The following is a 23,354-nucleotide window of genomic DNA, read 5'->3' on the forward strand; positions in this document are numbered from 1 at the left end:
CCTTCTCTTCACATTCAAAGGCCCTCCCCTCCCTCCTTCCTCCGTGCGCTGACATAGTCATTCTCACACTTTGCACACGCGCGCGCTCGCGTGCACGCAAACACTTCTCCCCCGCACACTCCCCCCGTTGGTGCGGTCTCATTCACTTCAGTACGCCATCCACGCACATGACTCGGACCTGAAGCAGGGGGGGCGGGGTAGGATATATACCTCGAAGAGGAGGCCACAAGCTTCACTGAGAAAGGATCCACTTGCAGTGCAAAGACCACAAGCGAGAAGACTCCGAAGCCGGGAGTAGAAGTACCAACATTTATTCTGGAGCCTAGAGAGAAAAGACAACCGATACCACATCTTTTTGGTTCGAGGGACTGTCTGCTGGAGCTCCGATACAACCAATTCGTCATTTCGCTATACACCAGTTTCTCTGGACATAGCAGCTAAACAAAGTTGGTAGTAAACTCTTTGGAGTTTGGTTAGAGTCACTATTATTTCTTCGCTTGTGAGAGTGGACTGCACTGAAACTTGGGATCGACCCGTCTGGGGTCGGGCTTGGACCTGGCGCATCCTTTTTGCGGCTTTGAACACTGCGAAAGTTTCGGCCAGATCTAAAGACTTCGAGTCGAGTCAGACTTTTGAGGACACGCTGAGCGGCTGCAACCCGAGCCCAGCTGCAACACACCGGGGCGACCGGATAGAGACGTCCGACACACGTGTTCAAGGTAAGGAAAGACGACGAGCCTTTCCTTTGTGGCTTTTCCTTTATCTGTGAATGCCTGGTTCCTGTGAAATACGTGTTTGTATGTGTAAGTGTTGATGTATACGGAACATCGGAAGTTACAAAGTGAGGATGAGCGATGAGTGCATGCGTGTTGTCCTGCAGCTTCGGAGTTTGTTTCGGCAGATTTGTCTGCAGCGAGCTCGTCTGTCGCTGTCCGTGGTGCTGAAACTCTCTCCGCCGGCTTCGAGCAGCGGGCATCCATTGCATCGCTTTTAGTACATAGCTGAGCTATCTGATCGCCATAACGTCTGTTTCTTTTCAGATTTTGAATTGATTTTTCGATTGATAGTTACAACACCATATCGTCCCATTGCTGTAGTGCTGTAATACCTAGTGATGCCGATCTGTGACAATCTCATAGCTCAGCAGCAGAGAGTTGGAAAGCAGCAACAGGTTGCTACTGTCTCGAACTTTCTGACTTTCTCGTATCACTCAGATTACTTGACATATTGGGCAGTGGTTGTGGAAGATGCTACAACGTAATGACCTGCATTATATGAATCCATACAGTTTCATGTCAGGCATCTGCTTTCCAATGAGGATGCTTTTGCAGTGATGTCTTAACATCCTCGAATATTTCTCCTAGTTAAATGAAACACTGCTTTGCAGTCAGTTGACAGACTGGATTTTTATTTTTCTGCTTGTTTCCCTTTTCTTTAAGGAAGGAAATAATCCTGCATTGTAGAATACCCCATAGAGATATACCATGATTCATGTATATGCCTTTGTAAAGAAATCGGAATCTGAACAAACACACATATTCTTTAAACATTGTCTCAAGAGGCAATCAGTGATTTGTTTAGTTTTGCTGCTTGTTTTTTTTTGCAGTCGTCCAGTTTACACACGTGCAAGTATTGGCACCGGGCACAGCAGAAGCAAGAGAGTGAGAAATTTGTCTATGACGTATTCCCCATAATGGCTGTAAACTTGGCTTTTATTCAGTTCACTTCAGCAAAAGAAAGCATCCTTGCAAAGAAAAGAATGAGATCATTCAAAAATCTTGTCACAATTGACCAGTTTGGCTGCAAAAGCATACGACTCATACCAGCCGTTCAGATGTATGCATCAAACAAATAGTTCTCAGTTTGTCTTAATCTACTTTAACTTCAGGTTTTTATATCTTTTCACAGCTTTCTGGTTCAGTCGTGGTTAATTACTTAACCATCTGCACACAGTTAACTGCAGCCAGTAGAAAATCCCACATCTCATCAAATGCCTGCACATTTCTAATTTGCAACTTAGTTATACACCTAATACAAACTGTGTTTATGTGCTGTGACAGGCTCCTGCAAAACTGTGCACAGCAGCTTAAGTGGAGAGCATGCCTCTGATGGCAATATTGCAGTTCTTTACTGGTTTTCACACATAATCTGTAAAAAGAAACTGTCTGTGTACAACAAACAGCCTGCACGGGTGCCTGCTTTGCAGAATTGTTGTTGACGACAGCAAATGGATAATCAAGAGAAAGGGGCAGAAAGGTCGGGAGGGATGGAGGGATGGAGGGAAAAAAGTGAGAGACTGTAAAAAAAGAGAGCTCTTATGACAGCTGGACCTCTTTCTTTTCACTGCGTGCCTCATCATATGCCCATTCATGGAGCTTCCGGTTGTTGGGAGGCGGGAGAGATACACCCACCTACACAAAGCAGAGGTCTCTGCTGTGTTGCTCACATGGAGGGAGGGTGAGATGTGAGGAATGTAATTATGAGTTATGTTCCTGAACAGTGCAGGTGCTTCTCACAGTGAATGTCGCTGTAGGCATCAATTGTTCTACAATGCCCCTTCTTTGTGATCAACCCCTCAGTCACGTACAGAAGACGCAGGCATGTATTGGTACGCATTAAATAACATCTTCCTTCATACGGACAACACTGTCTGCTCCACAAAAGACAGAATAAAACCGAAAAAACAAGAAGGAAAAGAAATCCTGAATGCCTGGGAAAGATGTTGCTGAGCAACAGTGTTTCCTCCTCTCCTCTGTGCTCCAAGGAGCATCCAACATAATGTCAGTCAGTCCAGTCAGGTACAGAGACCTTGTTATTGACTCTGCTCTCTCCCCAGGCAGGGTTAGTCATTCAGAGTGTAGGTGAAGTTAACATAAAGTTTGCAGGATGAACTTTGTGCATAAAGATGCATCATTTGAGTAGATTTTAGTGATGCATCTTTGTTACCCTGCATGCATTTGAATTAATATGCAAGAGTGACATGTGTCACTCTAGATGCATATTTAATTAAACTGCACTCAGGTATGCAATGCAGGAAACATTTCCAAAGCGATTTTAGGCACCACAGCAGTGTAATCACACTTCGCCGTGGATACAATGTAACCATTTCTCTTGTTTACTGCTCAATAGGAGGAGTGCATTGCACAAATAGTGGAACTAATGGGCGTCTATGGTTGCCAGTGGCAATGCTTCTGTGGACGTCATACTGACGCACATGATTCGCAGTGCAGTTCGGTGTGTGGGAGGAAAGAGCAAGAGCTTGGAAATACCAGCCTGCTGTGAAGGACTGTAATTGCAGTGTCGGAGCAATCATGTTCCGAAGAACTGGGCATTTTAAATCACTGAATCTGCCCCGCTATGATACTGATCAGCGGCAAATCCCTGTTGCATAAATACCAGTTCAACAATAGGTCCAATTAAAATGCATCTCTTAAATATTGTGGGGAAAAAATGCTCTCATACTGCATATATTGATGTGTATGTGTTTTGTTTTGAGCATTCTGACAGATGTTTTCCTCTTTTTCCTTCCCTGTTTCTGTGCAGGTCCTTCACTGATTCCCTAAAGTCTACAAATCCGACAGTTCTTCAAAGGGGTTTCACAGTGTAGTAATTTTACATTAAAAAAGACCCTCTAAGCCGACCCGATGGCGTGGTCACCTCTTACCGGCCCCTGTGTGGCCCTCTTACTGCTCTTCTTCGGTTTGACCTCCTGCACTCCCTCCGGCCCAGCTTCGGCCACCTGCGCCACCCTGGAACAGAGTCGCTTCTTTGGTGTATTTTCCTCGATGACCACCCTGCACTCCACGCCGTGCTCGTGGACCTTGCAGAACCCCGATCCTCGCCGCTACACCGTCTACATGAAGATCACCAAGCCAACCGACTCCTGCGTGCCCCGCCAAATCAAGACCTTCCAGTTCGACTCCTTCATCGAGACCTCCCGCACCTATCTGGGCATGGAGAGCTTCGACGAGGTTGTCCGGCTGTGCGACGCATCGACCACTGTCACCTACCTGGAGTCCACCAAGCAGTTCCTGCAGATCCGCAAGGTGGCCACGAGAAACAGCGTGGAGATGTTGGAGGGACAGAATGATGTCAGTGAGTTCAAGGCTGAGTTTCTGGTCGTGGGGAAGAGGAACCCAAGCATGCCTGCCTGCCAGATGCTGTGCCAGTGGCTGGAGAAGTGCCTGTCCAGTAGCACCCATGATTATCCCTGTGGCATCATGAACACACCATGCCAGTGCTGGGAAGCCCCAAAGAGGAAGCCAGGGAGCTGCTACAGAGGCGGTGTCTACGTTGAGAAATGCCTTCCTGTTTCCCGTGACAACATACGCGATGTTGAGATCATCAGTAAGTTTGTAACATGTGTGGTAATTTACTTTTGAGAGTGAACTTAAGTCAAATGTGAAAAACAGTGAAAGAAAAACTAAATTCTCCAAAAATCTAGCCTTTGAAGAAACAAACAGAAAGTATTTTCCCCTCCGCTTGCTGTGTAGTTTTGTAACGACATCCATCAGGTAGGATAGGGGGGATCATGTTCTCCAAGACATCACGGCTCTGCAGGCGGTCTCCAGGCCTGTTTTCTCTCACTGTTTGAGTGTTAGGAGATGCTGAGGGTAATAATCCATGTCTGTAGAGCAAGGGCACAGGCATAGGATGTGCACTCTGCTGCCACAAAGTAATGAGAAGTAAATCAAAAGTGTTAGAGTAATTGTGAAGTGTGCCTGAACCGCACACATCCCCGGCTCTCCATTTTGTCCAAGGAATGCATGTTGCGTTTAACGCTTGGCAAGGAGTCTGGGCTTTGGGGAGGGATAGAGGGCATGTTTGTGTGTTAGGTCGGGGGAGTTGAAAAGAGCACAAAGACCTCACAGTCAGCTGGCAGCGGAAATGTAAGTGCAGCACTTGTGGTCGTCATAGCAACGCACCTGTCATCCTTACACACCACTCTGCAAGTGGTAAAATACAAACAATCACCATTTCAAATGCATCATCTATCGGGCTGAGTGCTCGGTTCTGCTCAAAAGGAATCGTCCTCGCTCGTTCTCTGCAAATAGAAAGATTATACTCACTTCCTGTTTTTGTATTTGAAGTTATAGAGAGAGGATATGTGCTGAATCAAACCTTTTTTTGTTGTTTACTTTTTAACTGGGTAACTGTAATTCCTCGCAACAATATCAGTTTCCAACCTTGCTCAAAATCTCTCCTCTTCTTATCTCTTCCCGCAGAGGGCTGGGCTGGTTGGGGCCGCTGGTCAGTATGCAGCCAGGAATGTGATGGTGGAGTTCAGGTGCGCAGCCGAGCCTGTCAGCCCGAGGACCGTGTGTGCGAAGGAACCGTTGAAGAGGGACGGGCCTGCAACCCTCAGCCCTGCATTGGTAAGGCCACCTGTCATTTAGTCATTAGGTGGTGAGCACTCGACTTCAGGTGGCTCAGATTCAAAGCAATAATCATGCAATTTTCTAATTCTCAAAGGGAAAGAGCGCAACAGGAGCCAGGGTCTGCGAGCCATCGTCGGATTGAAGAGAGATGATTCTCACCATGGAGTTGTTGCAACTCAAACAGGTGAGAAGAAGTTCTTGTCAATGGATGTTTGACACAATATCTGCATTGCAAGTGTTGAGGGCTTGGTGGGCTGACCCTATAATTCAATTCTTTTGGTTTTTTTTGTTCAACAGTAGATTCTAAGACAGACGAGTGGTCCCCCTGGAGCGCTTGTTCAATCACCTGTGGAGAGGGGTGGCAGAGCCGCACCCGCGTCTGCGCCACTTCCTCCTTCACCACACAGTGCACCGGACCACTGCGTGAGAACCGCCCCTGCAACAACACAGCCGTCTGCCCCGGTGAGTGCCTGGTTTTTCCACTTGAGCATGACGGGGGGAAAAAGTCAGCGTGATCTTGAACATGTCGACACTGTAGCACGCTTGAACTTCCATCGTCATATTATCCCTTTGTGTTACCCATGTGTAGTGGATGGTGCTTGGGATGAGTGGACCCCCTGGAGCCTGTGCTCATCCACATGCGGCCGTGGTTATCGTGATCGTACCCGCACATGCAAACTGCCCCAGAATGGAGGAGAGCCTTGCCGCGGCCCTACAAGACAAACCAAGTTCTGCAACATCGCTGTCTGCCCCGGTGAGTCATGGAGCTCTTCTTATTGCAGACTTGTGGTTTGATGATATACAGTATGATCCGTAAAAAATGAAGATAATTATAAAAAACAGATCCCATTACTTTAAAAAAAAAACTGCATTATTATTGTGCCAGTTTGTTCTTGTATTACCATGTTTAAAAAAATCCATGACCACTGACTCTGGCTACCACACTGGACCCTTCAGCTTACTGATTCATTGATGAGCGATAATTAAGCCACTCATTGGTATCCCCATCATCACAAACAGCAACTGCAGTGGCATGTTGACATTACATCTGACGCATTTACAGAATAAAAGTCCCTTTGGGCATTAGTCAGCGGCATTATAATAACCACATGTGACTCATGCTGTGCTCATGGTCACCCAACTTATTAGAAGTTTTTTTATTCTGCCACCTACTTGAGTGCGGAAAGGATTTGACTCATTTTTAAGTCACAGCTGCAATTTTTCCCACTTTTGTGGTAGTTACTATTACCACACTAGTGCCTTAAGCAGATGTCTCTCTGCGCTACAGCTGAATTACTGTTAGTGTCTCAAAGGGAGGACCTGTAGTCATTACTGAGGGATGATTACGCTTTTCATTTGAAACTGAACGGCTGACAAAATTGAGTCTTCCATAATGGCCCTTTCAGCACCATGTTTTCCATTTGGACCAATTTAACTTTTTGTAAGACTTTGCACTTCATTCGATCTAATTTACCATCTTACAAGGTAGCATTTACGCAACAGTGTTAGACGTTTTGTTTGACCTTCTAAGGCTTTTATTCCACCAAAATAAGTCTGGAATATGACAAGTGTTTGCATGTAGTCAATCAGTATTCCTTGTATGTTTCTATGCCCTTCATTAAAAAAAAATTGCTAGTCTAGAGATTTATTTACAGAGGCATTGCTTCTCAGTAAGATTGGTCTATTGGTCCAACAGTAAATATTATTCTCATGCTTTGATGTCTGTGGCCTGAAGGTCCGTCTTCTGCTCACGCTCGCTGTAACTCGATGTGTCTCTGTTTGTGTATCCTCTGCCTCCCTCCAGTGGACGGATCCTGGAATGAGTGGTCTGTGTGGAGCGCATGCACCACATCTTGCTCTAATGGCACCATGCAGAGAATACGGGAGTGCAACGGGCCGTCCTACGGGGGCTCCGAGTGCCACGGCAGCTGGAAAGATTCAGCCACCTGCTTCCTGAAAGAATGCCCTGGTAAAATAAACAACAAATAAACAAAATTCACTTCAGTTCCCGAGTTACTCTCCAAATAAAAGATAAATGAATCGGGCATGTCACAGTCCAGAGTTCATGGTGTGAAATGTTCTTTTTAGTTGATGGACGTTGGCATGCATGGAGCTCTTGGAGCAGCTGCAGCAAGACTTGCGGCGGCGGCCTCCAGAAGAGACAGAGAGTCTGTGAGGGGCCCTTCTTTGGTGGAGAGCCTTGCCCCGGTGAAAAGGGAGAGCAGAAGCGTTGCAATGAGAAGAGATGCCCTGGTGAGTGACTCCATTACAATGCACAAAGGTGGCCACATCACAATACTGTCCAATAAGGAAAGAGAGTACTTATCCTTCTACTTATCCGTGTTACTTTATAGAGCCCCATGAGATCTGCCCTGAGCAGAACACCGGAGATGTTGTGTGGAAGAAAACCCCCGCTGGAGACATGGCTGCCATTGCCTGCCCTGCTGATGCTTCAGGTACAGAAACAGCGAGAATAGCGCCACGCTTTGTCTGGTTTCCTTGTACATGTTAGACTGTTTATCATACCCCATTATGCCAACTACAAGTTTGTATTTTCTCTCATTCGCAGGTCTGATTTTGCGCCGGTGCACCCTGGACGCTGTAGGTCTTGCCTCCTGGGAGAGCCCAACTCACATCAAGTGTGTCTCCAGCAACTACGAGAACATTCAGATGATGGTATGCCCCACATATGGACCCTAATTCACAAGCTAAATGCCTCTTGTGTCCTCACACGACGTATTTCCCAGTAGTAAAGTCAAACCAGCGAATGTCAAAGATTCAGATTAACCTCTCGACCTTTCTTCTGCAGTCGAGGGACTACAACTCCAAAGCGCAGATGGGACAGAGCGTGGACGGGGTCAGCGAGGTGATTTCACGCCTGAGAGTCTCCTCCGATGAGGGGGCCAAGTACAGTGGCGACCTCTTGGCTGTCATGGAGATCCTGAAGAACACCACTGAACAGTACAAGGCCACCAGACTGAGATTGAGTAACGCTGATGTTGAGGTAAGCCAAGACGTGTTCATATCAGTGAATAATATAATGCAACAGTTTTTGACACGTGCGTCTCCGTCCAAAAATGGTTTCTAATTAAGCTAGATTTGGTACCTTCTCACACTTCTGCCTCCATTTAATGATCTGCAGAACTACGTCCAGACAATCAGCAACTTACTGAAGGAGGAACATCGTGACAAATGGGAAGAGGCACAGCTGGTACGTGATAAGAGAGTGTGTGTGTGATTCTGTGTGTGTTTCTGTGTGTGTGTGTGTGTGTGTGTGTGAGTGATCCAGAGTGAATGTGAGCAGGGGAGAAAATAAGTCTGTTATGCTAACGATCCTGCGGTGAGATGAGTTTGTGCAGGACAAATTCGGGGACAGTATTGTCGTGGTGACAAGTACAACATTAAAATGTCTAGAGCTCAACTTATCATATAGTTTTACCTTTTTATTTTGATTTGTTCATTAAATATAGTTGCAACCGACATAAACATAACCTTGACTTGTTTGACCACCTGTTGATATACTTTCTTCAAATCAAATTAGTATTAAGTTCAGTGCTAATAGTTCCTACTATAATGGAGTTCCCTGAGAAAGATAAGCAAGTGTAGACAAGTTAACCAAATTAAAGACTCCCACTGCGGCGGGTAAAAACAAGAGAACGATTCAAGGTGAAAGGGGAGGAGGAGAGAGAGAGAGATAAAGAGTGAGATTGAATCATGGAGAATCACTACTCCCACTTTGCAATCTGTGACTCTTTATGCCATCCTACGTACCGATGGCTGTTGTGAGGAGACACGGACAGCACATTGCATACAAGCACACACCTTGCGCCCACATCGCTGCAGTTCTGCGTCAGAGACACGCACGTCAGGCAGCCCTCCCTTCCACCGAGCGAGAGGACAATAAAAGAAACCAGAGTATGAATCAACAGTCTGCCCATTTATGGCCTTAAGGAAGTTCTGTGGTTGCATAGCAGCAAGCAGTGTTTTTTCTTTTTTGCTCTGAAAGAATAAGTACAGGCTGGACTGACATAAGAGTTTAGGACATTTAGATATGGGCATGTTATCAATAAGCGGTGGCCTTGCCTAAATGCTCGATTATGATAATTGTGTAAATTGCATATCATGGATGAGCCCCTGCCCCTTTTTAACCCATTTTCTGACTTTCCTTTCCTTTTCTTTTTTTTTCCTTCTCTTTTATCCAGATGGGTGCCAACATTAAGGAGTTCCTCCGCCTTGTTGAGGACTCTGTGAACATGATCGGTATGCAAATGAGCGGCTTTCAGGACATTTACGAAGTCACCGAGAATTTAGGTGAGCCCTAATTTCCCACTGCCAGCTGCTCTCTGCTCGTGTCTAGTCAGGATGAGTCCATATAGGCAGCAGCAGCATGCATCAGTTATCACTTTGACAGTGTCAAGTCCATCAGCTCTCCAATATGTCATGCAAGTATCTTCTGCATTGCACATGTATGGCTCCTACACAAACGTATCAATCTGTCAAAAATAAATATATATATAATAACTGTAAACTTTACACTCTTGAGTCACGCTCTGTGACTTGTGTGACTGTTTGGTCTCAGTGAAAGTGGCATTCACAGGATGTCATTGAGAATGACTCCTCCGCTCAGACACACATGACACATCAAACCAAAATGTCCTTGGCATTAGTCGACTCTTCAACCAACACCGTGTCCAAGAAAGCTGTGACCTCTGAGTGTTGCTCACTAACAAAGCCCTCAATCTCTCAATCTCTGTCCTTCTCAGTGCTGAGCATCCACAAGCGCCCAACAAGCACAAACTCCAACTTTACCTTCCCCGTGAAAGGCTGGAGGGGCATGCTGGACTGGGTCAGGACCTCTGAGGAGAAGATCTCTGTGTCCCGTGATGCCCTTTCCATTGGACAAGCGGGTAAGACGATGACAGACAACGTTGTTTTCTGCGCCAACCAATGTGCAGTCTTGTGAATTTGAGTCTAATCGGGCTTTCTCGCTCTTTCCAGATGGCAACGAGGCATTTGTGACAGGCATCGTCCTTTACAGAAACCTCGCCTCTATTCTGTCCTTCCAGAGGTAATTTGATTACTCTGCTTTTACATGTATCCAACTGGCCCTTCGTGAAATACATTTTATCATCACCAGATGGCGCCTCGCTCCCTGCACATTTACTTCTGTGTTCTCACTTGCACATTTTTATTGTACGGCCTTGTGGATAGCTCAAGACGGACCCTGACCATATTCATTCAACCATAATGCCTCACATGGACGACACTGACAGTGTAACGTTCTCTTCCTCCACAGCAACACCACCCTCATCAACTCCAAGGTGGTGACAGTGATTGTTAACCCAACCCCGTCTCTCCTGTCCACCCCCATTGAGATCGAGTTCCCCCATCTCCACAATGTAAGTCCCTAATGGTTACCCAATCTAATGGAGCCCTACGAAAAAGATCACCCCCCCTCTGGGTGTTTGCTCGCCGCGGTACACAGAGGCTGACATTCTGTTGACATTTGCAGTGACACTGTGACTTTTACTTGTACTTGTGTCGTTTGAAGCCCGGCAAAGATCACAGCTAAACCAAACAGCCAGTTGACGATGATGAAAAATCATGCGCAGTAATTAGTCCCTGCAGCTGCAAAGAAGCTGTTTTTAGTTTGGCGTGTGCATTAAGGCAGAGGGTGGCGAGAAATGTGGGCAGGTGGCTGGCAGCAAGTTGTTGCATCTCTCACGTTTAGAGTACGCCACCCCAACCTACACATTTTCCTTTTCTGCAAAGACTCCTCACACTGACTCTTTTTTTCTTTCTTTTTAGGGCACCATGAATGAGACGTGCCTCTCATGGGACGAGAGTGAAACGTAAGTGTTGACCACAGTTGTTGTTCTTCTCGAACGTGCGTCCAACCATCACTCACATCTATTTTCTTATTTTCTGTCGCGGGTGGCCATGTAAGCCACTCTGGTGCGTGTTGTTGGTGGAGCCGACGTCAGTCATGCATCTGTCACTGCATATGAACATGCAACCCCTCCTTAGAACTACACTCACCGGAGAGAGGGAGTAATAGTGTTTCATCCTTGTTTCATGTCAATGGTTGCCGACAGGGAGGACAAAGCAATGCCACAACATGGTGACCCATCTCTCCTAGCCAGAAGCACTAGGCCTCCCTCGGCCGTCTGACATACTTTACTGCATGACACACAGACATAAATGACAACCTCAGTGATCCTCAGTGGTTCTAGTTGAGTGACACTTCACTTTGATCTAGCTGTCTCCCGCATAGCTTTAAACGAATCACATTCTGCGGAAGGAAAAGCTCACAGGCATCACTTGGAACCCCATTACATACACCAGTGAGTAAACCCATCGCAGCGTCCTTATAGGTCACAATGCAGTGTCAATCTAAAGACAATGACAGCCATCCCTCTTTTACCTCCAAGTCATGTTCATGTCACGGCCGGGGTTAATGACTTTGGCGCGTGGGAGTTTATGAAGACGCTTAGATGCATTTGAACAACTTATGACAGGAGCTCCTGCTGGCCTGGATCAATCAGCCAGAGGCCCACTTTGCCCTCCTGAAGAATACACAGGTGGACCATTAGCATTTAGATCGTTTTGTACACTTGTGAGGAACAGATAAGAAATGGAAATTCAACTGAATACCCCCTACACCTTTTTATATAACCAGAGTCCAAGCATATGCAAAAGCAAAAATGAATTGGAGGAGAATCTATTATACCTCTGGATGGAGGGCAACGTGCCTCTGGTCAAATTAGATTCATTTTTGACAGCGGATGTGATTAATGGGGGGATCGAGACAGTGGAGAGGCGGAAGCTCTGGCTGATGTCAGAGTTTGGGGTCAATGCTTCTTTGCAGAGCTGCATATGTCTGATAACAGGAAATACTCCATTAGCTCCTCCACCAATTAACTTTAACCAGATGGATACAGATAAAATGCTCCACAGCTTTTTGTGACAAAAGATAGGGAGCAAATTATAGGGCCACACTTGCTTCTTTTGGCTGTCTTTGCATCACGCAACATTTAACCCATCTGCATGATATGACAGCTCGAACATAGCACACATTAAACTGTTCAGCCAAGCCTGCTTAGATGCCATTGCAGTTAACCGCCACGATGACTTTGCCCCGCGGCCGAGCGCCCATGACACTCTGCACCAGGCTGGACCTACTGGCTATGATGCCCCTCTGTGTTCACCAGTCAGTCACAGCCTGAGGGGGCCGCTCATGGCCTCAACCTCCTCTGGGGTCACTGGCATCTGCTGCTAACCCCAAACACACAAAGGCAGATCTCAAGTTGTGAGCAAAATGTTGGAGATTCAGGGATTTGTAGAAGTTGATTTGTCATCAGACTATAAGTGCATCTCATTTAACAGATGACCTCAATGAAGCACTTATTGATTATAGTTTTTGCTTGTACGGTGATCATTTTGGCAAAGTATTATTAAGGCTGATCGCTGCAGATACTTTAGATGTATTATGTGAAAAGTCATTTCTATTTTGTTTTAGACTGCATGAATACAAACAGGAATCAGTGGGAGTGTAGACTGAGGAAGACCTATGGAAATTAGATTCTCTTCACATCCCCCTCCATCTTTGTCAAAAGAGTGAACATGTTGTCCTTTGTCCCCCCAGTGCAAAGGCCAAGTGTTGCCAATCATCTCATGTCTGCCGCGGAAAGATCACCCACAATAAGAAATTATTCAGATGATCCTAAGTAATAGATTTATGAAAACCTTTCATCATTAATCACGGTGCAGGTGGCTATTAATCACTTAAATGTGCAAAGCCATCATCAAGGTGTTCCTGCATGAGATGCAACTGAGCACATTAGGTCATTGGACATTATATGTATTACTCTCACACTGTATCACAAATATTTAAGTATGGCACATAGCGATGTGTCGACACTGGGCTCATTAACATGCAACTCGATTGGCCATGTTCTAAATATATACGTGTTTCACCATATGAGGAAAAAATGTGCCATTCACATGAGAGGTTTGTCAGAGCTCTCCTCTCATAACCCGTCCTTTCTCTCTCCTTCCCTGTGCAGTTCCTCTCTGCTTGGGTCTTGGTCTGCTCGGAGCTGCAGAGCGGTGCCCGTTCATTCATTCAGAACCAAATGCGTGTGTGACAGCCTCTCCACCTTCGCCATTTTAGCGCGCGTCAACTTCGACTCGGTAAGTCCTCTGTCCCTGAACAATGTGAGGGTGTTTTTCTTGTCAAACGTCGGTCTTAAATGTTCCGTGCGGATGTGTGCGCATGCAGTGTGAACGGATGCAGGACTTGTTGTTTTCGAGCGGTTTGCAGCACCTCTTTGTCTCCGTGCATGGTGCCGCTGATCGGAGGAGCATTACAGCATTTATATTGAGGGGAAACAACCGAGCAACATGTTGATGTGGAGGAATTGCATTTCGGTTTTTAAAAACGGAAGACCTGATGGCGTGTCGGTTTGTGCACGAGCGCGTTAATTGGTGCTTATGTGCTTGCAATCAGCTGCATAATCGACTAAATGTATATGATCGCCCCTATGGGAACACATGTGAAAAATGAAAATCGAATTCGTATTCAATTCAATCACTCAAAATGACTTTTTGATTATTGTGTAATCTGATTTTGTATTTAATTTCCGATTATGCATGTTTTTTTGTATAATGCATGTCAGATTAAGTCAACAGTGTTAGTGCAGGGGGACTTGTTTGCTACGGATGCTTTGATTACCGACATTTGTCATTACGCATCGATGTATTTCATGCGCAAAGACAATGTGTAGTGTTCCCCGGTGTTGGCTCGAGAGCTGCTCGTTCTCCAGTTGCCGTGGCAACGGCTTCTGCAGCGCAAACTCGGCCTGTGTGGTTCTTGATAGCTGAGATTCTGATTAAAACACACACACGCATACACACACACACACACACACATGCACACACACACACACACACACACGCACGCATACAATCCCTGAACAGCCCCCCAGCACAGAAGAAATGGTCTGTCCATCTCCGCTGTGCATCTGACTCCTGCTGCACACACATAAAAACAATCAACAGCTGTCTATTAGTTTGATGAAATGTACATTTAGTCAATTTTCTCCTTTTATTTAGAGTGCTGTGAGTGGCCAAACAGCTCATGAATATGGACTGCAGTGTTTTTCTGCTGCTAAGCCCATTCTCCAGCTTTTCTTTCTCCCCAACCTGTTGTTTACATGTAAGATTTGATTTGTCTTGCTGTTGCCAGTCTGAACAGCGCCTCCCATAGTTGTCATAGACTGCACATTCCCCCTCCTTTCAACCTCCCACAACAGTAAAAAGGCAGCTGCGCCAATCACTCCAGTCTGCCAGTATCTCTGAATTCTCGATTACACCCCCACCCGCCCTTCCTCATCCCCCTGCTTCCTCTTCGGCCACAGCAGAGAGGCTGGAAATGCCAGAGGCGGACCAATGAGAGACAGACGTCTGGTAATGCATAGTTGGTAATTTCCACCTCTCCAGCCATCCTTTGATGTGTGCCATGGACATTTTCAATAACGTCTTTCTACAAGCCGTATAAAGAACACCATTGAGAGAGAGAGAGAGAGAGGGAGAGAGAGGAAGAGAGAGGGAGAGAGAGGTAGAGGGAGAGTGACAGTGAGGAGGTGTGAAAAACAGTCAGATACTGCAGTGTGTTAGCGCTCATTCGATATGGTCTGATAGCCTCATGTGTGTTGGAAGCATGATGGTCCAGTGGGAGCAGCCCACACAGTTACAACAGATGCCCTTGAACACTGGGTTAATCAATTAAATAAATAGAAACTGCACATTTGTTTAAAATGAGAACATGTGATTCGGTCAAGGACAGGCAGAAGACATGCTTCATATTTAGGTCAAACTGGCTGTCACTCAGAGGCCCATGGTGCAAGCATCAACCTAGATATAGAGATTGGGAAGAGAGGGAACAGAACATACTGTATCGTCCTTGTTATTTCTCTCCTCTCCCCAGACTCAGTAAAGGCTGAAGCAAAAAGACAGCTCACCACACTGCTATCTGCCATCTGTTTTGGGGCGCTTCTGATGTAGTTGGATAGATTTTTAAACAAATTTGCCACACTAAATTAGTCTTTGGCTGCCCGTCGGCCGGACTTCACCAGCTGTGCTTGGGTATCAGAAAAGCCTATTTGGAGCACGTATTGAGGTGGAGAGAAACAGTCATTTGAAGCTCAGTATTACGCCCTTTAAATCAACAATGGCAAATGCAGTTGAAGCCATGCTTCACATACGCTTGCAATATGAGAATCTATGGCCATCATAAATCAAACGAAGGCCAAAGCAGTGTCTGTTCCTTCCCCCTCTATCTGTGCTAATTGGATACCTGCAGATTTATTAGATTTATTATTATTAGACATTCTCACCTTCACCCTGAACGCATGATAAAAAATAATGACACATTTGTCAATTATCTAAAGCCTGAACCATTTTCATCCAGCTCGCACATTTTGCGGTGATGATAACTCAAAGGTGTTGGATTAACTCAAAATCGTAATGAAGCCACTAGAGTAGGTGTAAGACAGATAAGGATTACGGACGCAGTGAAACCACACAATTAGCTGCTGGGAGTTTGTAGGTGTGATAGCCAGGTAGCGAGGGCTTTGTGAAGTCTCAAGGAGCTGAGATTTGTGTGTGCAGCAGTGAAACCGTCGGCCCTCCAGGTGATCGAGCAGCGGGGAAGACAATCCCTCCGCGGTTTCCTCCACCAGAGATTCGGTGCAAGGGCTGTTTGAAAGATGGGACGGTCACCGCCGCTGGCAGTGGCAGGCGCTAAGCTGCTGTCAGAGATCAAAAGGCAAGGTGGTGGCAGATTAATGCTCAGGTGATAATGGTCCAGCTGTCCACTCCTGCAGAGACGGGCAAGGAGCTGCTGGTCGACCCAGAAACACCAGCCTAGTGGGAAAAGATTCTAAAACACAGCTAAAGGCGAGAGAAACCGAGTAGCTCAGGGTGTCCGTCAACCATCAGAAGGCTGCTGTAGCAGCTCATACTAATGACTAACCACAGCAACCCCCCTGAACTGCCCCCAGGGAATTGAACGACCCCCTTCTTTTCTTAGTGGAGAGAGATGTATGTGCAGTATCCTCCTCGCCTCATTTGCTGACTCAAAAGCTCACTGGAGAGACGCAGTGACCCTCACCATTTGTTTGGTTGGCCACTCCGTCTTTCTGACATGTTCACCTTGGGGTCACCTTGCCTCAGCCGTGGCCTGATTATGCCATTCAACTGCCTACAGGGAGCTGTCTGCTCTTCCAGATAGCCCACACCTAGAGGCTTTGAAAGTGCGTGCGTGCGTGCGTGCGTGCGTGCGTGCGTGCGTGCGTGCGTGCGTGCGTGCGTGCGTGCGTGCGTGCGTGCGTGCGTGCGTGCGTGCGTGCGTGCGTGCGTGCGTGCGTGCGTGCGTGCGTGCGTGCGTGCGTGCGTGCGTGCGTGCGTGCGTGCGTGCGTGCGTGCGTGCGTGCGTGCGTGCGTGCGTGTGTGTGTGTGTGTGTGTGTGTGTGTGTGTGTGTGTGTGTGTGTGTGTGTGTGTGTGTGTGTGTGTGGATCTCAGTGCTGGTTTCCCCTCTGTGTTTTTTAAATCAGCTCTAACAGGCATATTTGGTCTTGTCTCCTCTCTGCAGATCATGGACAAGTCACTGCTCCCGTCCGTGACTCTCATCGTTGGCTGTGGGGTCTCGTCTCTCACTCTGCTGCTCCTCATCATCATCTACGTCTCTGTGTGGAAGTAAGTAACCCCGCCAGCAAAGTCCGCCATGTTGGCCTCTAACGTTATATACTGCGCACTCTGGTTTCTCTCTCCACTCTGTGCTCATCCCTAAACTCGTTCTTTTCCTCTCCCTTTTAAAAACTCTAGGTACATCCGCTCCGAGCGCTCTGTTATCCTCATCAACTTCTGCCTCTCCATTATATGCTCCAATGCCCTCATTCTCATCGGACAAACTCAGGCTCGCAACAAGGTAAGGCGCTCTTCCAGCCAATCCTAACCTCTCTTATAAAACCTCTCTGAAACTCACTGCTTTGGGAATTTGGAAGCAGCAGCACCAATGACACAGATTTCTCATCTTTCCTCTCTATCCCTCGTTCACTCTGGGCTCTCACAGGTGGTGTGTACTCTCGTTGCTGCTCTCCTGCACTTCTTTTTCCTCTCCTCTTTCTGCTGGGTGCTGACAGAAGCTTGGCAGTCCTACATGGCTGTCACGGGTCGTCTGCGCAACCGCATCATCCGCAAGCGCTTCTTGTGCTTAGGCTGGGGTAAGAGCACCTGTCTTTCTGTTCAGCTCTCCTTTTTTTTCTCCACCTCTGTTGCATCATTTTTCTCGCAAGCTTTCTTCTCAGGCTCTAACTTGCCCTTTGCATCATTTCTATCTTTCAGGCCTTCCTGCACTGGTGGTGGCTGTGTCTGTGGGTTTCACCAAAGCCAAGGGATACGGCACTGTCAACTAGTGAGTTTACTCTCAACCTTTCCCTTTTTTTTGACTTTCTCTTTTCTCTGCATTTATTCTGAAAAGCTCTTCTTTTAGCTCAAGCATTAATATTCTTCTCCTTGTCTTTTGTAGCTGTTGGCTGTCTCTTGAGGGCGGACTCCTCTACTCCTTTGTTGGCCCTGCTGCAGCTGTTGTTTTGGTAAGTTTTCTGACTTTGGCGTCCCAATCCATCACAATACGTAGTCTGCTTGTATAAATGCATTACCTATTATTACATTGTCTCATCCAATTTGTTCCCCTTCCAATCACAGGTGAACATGGTCATTGGTATTCTGGTCTTCAACAAGCTGGTATCCAAGGACGGCATCACCGATGTGAAGCTGAAGGAGAGAGCAGGGTAGGTCTTATTGATCTGTTCACCAGAGTGTTGCGCTTATCACCCTCATCAGTGCCATTACAGGTATATTGATGATGTGCTTTGATATCAAGCCTCACAATCAAACAACAGGAGGGAATAGAACTCTGGCAGAGAAACAGAAGCCATTGCAGCATGTCTGATTCTAATCTGTTGTTTTTCTCCCTGCAGAGCATCACTGTGGAGCTCCTGCGTGGTTCTGCCCCTCTTGGCCCTCACCTGGATGTCTGCCGTCCTGGCCATCACCGACCGCCGCTCGGCCCTCTTCCAGATCCTCTTTGCCGTCTTCGACTCTCTGGAGGGTTTCATCATTGTCATGGTTCACTGCATCCTGCGTCGAGAGGTACGGAACAACATTTAGACAAAGATAAAGTAACAGAAATATAAAGGAATGTTGTTTCTAGTTGGTTGTTTTTCTTGATGAGGTCACATGAGCTGTGATCTGAATGCAATTTCCTGAAGTTTTCCCTTCATCCATTAGGTTCAAGAAGCTGTAAAGTGCAGAGTAGTCGACCGCAAGGACGACGGCAATGGAGATTCTGGCAGTTCCCATCACAATGGCCACACCCAGCATATGGTAAATTTCTTGGCTTATTGCCTTTTTAATGTCTTGAGTGCCTTTGCATTTTATCCCTAAACGAATATGTGCATACATTTCATGCACTGATAGAAAATGTGTTATTCTTTTATCAGCAGTCTGACAACGAAAAGGATGGAGATTCAAGCAGACAAGGTGAAGCCCCTTTTACATCAGTGTTTTTCTCATGCTCTTAACCATTTTTCCATTTGCATTTAAATTTCTGTGAGCCTTGCACTTAAAACATCTGATCATGCATAAAAAGAGAACATATTTATTTGACCAAATTTTCAAGCATGGCATGGTTCTTTATTGGTTTTTAACTCTCTTGTATCATTTCTCCCAAAAGGAATGAAGAGCTCCTCTGAAGAGAAAATGCCTCCTCCTCAGCTGCCTCTTCCCATGGGCTCCAACTTCCACACTCTGCCATCCAACCCGAGTAAAAGCCACATGCAGGCAGTTCCCGAATATTCCAGCCACACCCTCACCCTGAAGAGAGAGAAAAGCCGACTGGCGGGAGGAATCAACCCATCCTGCGGGAAACCCGTGTATGTCTGCGAGGGGGAGCTTTTCCAGCAGCTGGACGCCGATCTCGCTCGGGCTCAGGCCGAGGGAAGCATCTCCGATGGCAGCAGTTACGTCCTCATGCCCAACACCACCTCCACCCTGAGGTCCAAGCCCAAGGATGACCCCACGAAATATAACATCAGCGTGGAGCAGCTGCCACAGGCCAGACTGATGCACCTCAGCGGGCCCTTTGCCGAGCCCCAGGCTGCCTTCGGGATCAAGTCCATGCCCCATGACCAGGTTAGCGTGTCGTACTCCGAGAGAGACTCGCCCATCCAGAACATCCACAACATGTCCAGTGAGTCTCACATCACCCACAGCAGCCTGGAGAACACCTTTGAGTCCATGAACTCCATGATGTCCAAGAGTGAGACCATCTCCACACTGTCCATGAGCTCCCTGGAGGTAAGAGGAGATGGAATAGTGTGACCTCTTGCAGAATACTTGTTTTATGCATTATTGTGCAATGTATCTCACATCTATCTGAAACTAAACCAACTTTCTTTGTCTTTCCTTATCTTTGCAGAGACAGAAATCCCGTTATGCTGAGTTGGACTTTGAGGTAAATATTGTTTGGAATCTGGCTTTTAAAGACTTAATGAATGTATATTAAATGTTTTATAGTAAGCATTTATTTTGAGAGTAAACCTTTTTTTTCGTTGTCTTCCCCAGAAAATAATGCACACAAAGAAACGCCACCAGAACATGTTCCAGGACCTAAACAGGAAGCTCCATCATGCTGAGAAAGACAGGGAGTCACCTGCTTCTGACAGCAAGGTAACATATCATCATTATATGATGCTCATCATCCATGTGCATAGGCATTCATTTTCAGGAGATGCAGATCAAAATATGAGAGACATAACGGAGGCAATTCTAAAGTTAAACACGATTTCTTTAAATGTAATACTGACCTTATAAAACAACCAGTGATTTGTGTATTGAACTATGGTTGTCATTACTTTGAGGTCATTTGATTAAGGATGTATTCTCTTCCTTCCTCCTTGCAGTCTGTGAGATGGAGTGTGTCTTCAGGAGGAAGTGACAAAACGAACCACAGTGTGAGTGTTTATATACAAACTCACAATCTCAAATTTCACTGCCAGACAATCAGATATTACCCTTGCCTCAAGGAGGAATAATTTCCCCTAATGACAACATTACTTTCATTATTAGAAAAGCACCTCTGATGTCATGAAACCCATTTCATTTTGATTTAATCAGGAATTTGCTATGGGCTGATGGTTGACACCAGTGTTAATGTGCCTCCTCTTTGTACCTCAACAGGACAAACAGCAGGGTCCTCTGGAGAGGCCGTGGGAGGGAGTCCGGGTAATACAGCAGTCGCCTCCTGCATGGGTGCGTAAAGACTTGGAGCCCATTGCTGCCTCGCCTCTGGAGCTGCACTCTGTGGAGTGGGAGAAGGCCGGCACCACCATCCCTCTGGTGGGGCAGGACATCATCGACCTGCAGACAGAGGTCTGAGGGAGAGGAGGGGGGCTAGAGAAGCCACCTGATTTCACCTCGTTCACCTTTTTGGTTTAAATATCGGATCCTGTGTGAATAGAGTAATGGAAACCGAGGATGGGAGAAAGTAGGTCCCAGAATCAATGTCTTCAAACCCTCAACCAGAGCAGGAAGGAAGCGAGAGAAGGAGTGATGGAGGAGTGGATGTGGTGGTGGGATGTTTAATGCAGCTTCTCTATGAGGACTTAGAGCATCTTGTGTCAGAGTGCTCTGAATGCCAAAGGGTTAGTGGAGCGATCAGTGGTTTCCATTGACCAGGACTGGCTATGGTTCCATTAACGCTTCACTGGGAGTTTCCTGAACTCTTCAGCCTGGAAGATGTGGTCGACACGTCTGTGCTTCTTTTTTCCTTCAACTCAACTTTGGATGAAAACAAGTTGCTTCTCGGGAGGACAAACCGTAAACTCATGGCTGCTCCTCTTCCAACCAAGTTACCTTCCAAAATAGGACGAGGCAAGAGAGGATAAGGGACCCGTTTCATGCTTGGAGTCCAACACACTGCACTTTAGTAGAAGGGCACACATATTTAGTTTTTTGTGAGTTCTTTCATTTCTTCTATGGGTGTGTTTGTTTGTCCTTCTTCACACCTGGAACTGCTTCAAACAGCCTAAAATGAGCCTCTTTCATGAGACTCTCTGTACTGAGAAAATGACTCTTCTTCTAGAGAGCAGGCTTCATCATATTGGTGGAGCTTCTCATTGCTGTTTTCACCATGGTGGTTATTATTCCAATGATTATTTTCAGTGTTATGATTAGCATTGTTATTATCATTATTGAGTTTATAGCCTATATTTTTGATTTATCATCCCCCTCATGACTGTCGGACACAAATTATATTGTTTTTGTGCTACAGCATTAGGCTCTAAAATAAAAAAGAAATTCAACGCACCTTTTAATGTGCTGTGAGCCCATGTGGACTGCGTCGGGACAAACATGCAGAGTGTGATGGAGGTGACCCCAAATGTCTCCCAGCATTCTGCTTCAATACCAAAACACCAGCACCAGGACAAACACAGACTGTCACACAGGAAGAGCAGTGCACACTGGGGAAACGCTGGGTCAAAATGTGAGGAGGTGTGGGGGGGTGGGACACCCCCCCACACACACACCATCAGCTGGCACAAGATGCAGGCTCTTCCATGTCGTACATGTGGATTCAAGGGGTCAGCGAGACCTTTCATCAGTGCTCTTTTGTTTCTCAGCCTTGCAGGACTCCTGGAACCGAGCAGAGGCTCCTGGCGCTGATTTTGACTTCCAGTGCAGCGCCAGGTCCTCGAGACTTTAACACATTTGTGTTTTCAGCCATCAGTGTGAAATAGTGCAATATGATGGGCGCTTGATGATCAAGCAAGACTGATTTTGTGATTGAGGCAGAATTTTTTTCTTCACAATGTTTCCACACTTTTATACCATCTTCTCGTATTTACAGAGCATATAGATGCATTCTGAAAATATTGTATTACAAATCTGTATTAGTAATTCAAGGAATTTATTCACTAGAGATTTGTTAGCGCAAAACTCCATATTTGGAGTTCTTTGTGACAGGTAGATAATTGTACCTATATAGAATGAATGATAGCCTATGAATATAAACTGTGCTCCAGGATATTTGTTATTACTCTCCGCCTTGTAGCGATGGGTAATTTAACCTCATGTCTCTGTAACAGTATGTTTTTGATAACCTTGTCAGTAACTCGATATATGTATTACCAGTCAAATTCCCTTTCCAAAAAAGTCCTATGTCCTACCCTCGGCTCCAATCATACCTCGAGTTACTTCTACTGAATACCCATTTGTATGTTCTTGTTTGTATTATGTTTTACCTCCTGTTAATGCACAGTTTTCACAGCACAAAATGAATGTGACTTATTTCTAATAAAAACAAAACTATATTACATGAAGAATCAGATCCTTTATTATTGGCAGTCTGACACATTATAACGGTGAAATACAAGTTGCAGATGGAAAAGGAAAGAAAAACAGATCAGCACCTAAAAATGAAAGTAAAATCACTAACATACAAGCTGAAATTACTAGATGGACGATTTCTTTCATTCCGGTCCACCTCGCAAATAAACAGATTTTAATGGTGAAATACAACTCTTATGCAGAAAATGAACCCATGCCATTTTAAAGCCTCTGGCAAACATTTTACTGTCTAAATATAGTCGTGATTTGCAGGTACAAAAACAGCAATCTCTTAAGATGATAAAAGTGCAATTCTCCTCTGTTCTATTTTCATGCTTTGCAGGGAGGCGAATCATTAAAGAGGGAAAACACTGTGAAGTTGAGTAATGAGAAAACAAAGAAATTTGACAGGGGCCAGAATATGATTGTGGCCTCTTTAAAAATAGGACATGTTGTCGACAGTTTAAATTTAGTTTTGCCATCTTTGTCTGCAGTACTGCCACTCTGCTTTCTCTCTCCTCCAT

The 23,354-nt window shown here is 45.9% G+C and overlaps 1 protein-coding gene across 1 annotated transcript; it reads left to right on the forward strand.

The window, feature by feature from the left end:
* The first annotated feature begins 248 nt into the window (after nucleotides 1-248).
* Nucleotides 249-22,816, forward strand: LOC117739539 (adhesion G protein-coupled receptor B1-like). The gene is made up of 32 exons (XM_034546002.1): nucleotides 249-719; nucleotides 3,544-4,347; nucleotides 5,226-5,375; nucleotides 5,473-5,562; nucleotides 5,676-5,840; nucleotides 5,968-6,132; nucleotides 7,183-7,347; nucleotides 7,467-7,631; nucleotides 7,733-7,834; nucleotides 7,948-8,054; nucleotides 8,188-8,382; nucleotides 8,521-8,589; nucleotides 9,581-9,689; nucleotides 10,142-10,285; nucleotides 10,377-10,446; nucleotides 10,675-10,777; nucleotides 11,187-11,230; nucleotides 13,445-13,571; nucleotides 17,033-17,136; nucleotides 17,266-17,368; nucleotides 17,513-17,663; nucleotides 17,785-17,854; nucleotides 17,969-18,035; nucleotides 18,148-18,233; nucleotides 18,423-18,594; nucleotides 18,733-18,828; nucleotides 18,945-18,984; nucleotides 19,178-19,800; nucleotides 19,922-19,957; nucleotides 20,068-20,172; nucleotides 20,406-20,456; nucleotides 20,683-22,816. The coding sequence occupies exons 2-32, from the start codon at nucleotides 3,645-3,647 to the stop codon at nucleotides 20,878-20,880; spliced, it is 4,575 nt and encodes a 1,524-aa protein (XP_034401893.1). The 5' UTR covers nucleotides 249-719; nucleotides 3,544-3,644; the 3' UTR covers nucleotides 20,881-22,816.
* Nucleotides 22,817-23,354: the final 538 nt, after the last annotated feature.

The sequence above is a fragment of the Cyclopterus lumpus genome, chromosome 11 (assembly GCF_009769545.1).
Source record: "Cyclopterus lumpus isolate fCycLum1 chromosome 11, fCycLum1.pri, whole genome shotgun sequence".
NCBI lineage: Eukaryota > Metazoa > Chordata > Actinopteri > Perciformes > Cyclopteridae > Cyclopterus > Cyclopterus lumpus.

Bases quoted from the DNA above. Each gene is read 5' to 3' on its own strand.
- LOC117739539 (XM_034546002.1), top strand. From the start codon at position 3,645: ATGGCGTGGTCACCTCTTACCGGCCCCTGTGTGGCCCTCTTACTGCTC. The intron at 5,563-5,675 runs GTGAGAAGAAGT...TTTGTTCAACAG, and splicing joins AGTTGTTGCAACTCAAACAG to TAGATTCTAAGACAGACGAG. The intron at 6,133-7,182 runs GTGAGTCATGGA...GCCTCCCTCCAG, and splicing joins CAACATCGCTGTCTGCCCCG to TGGACGGATCCTGGAATGAG.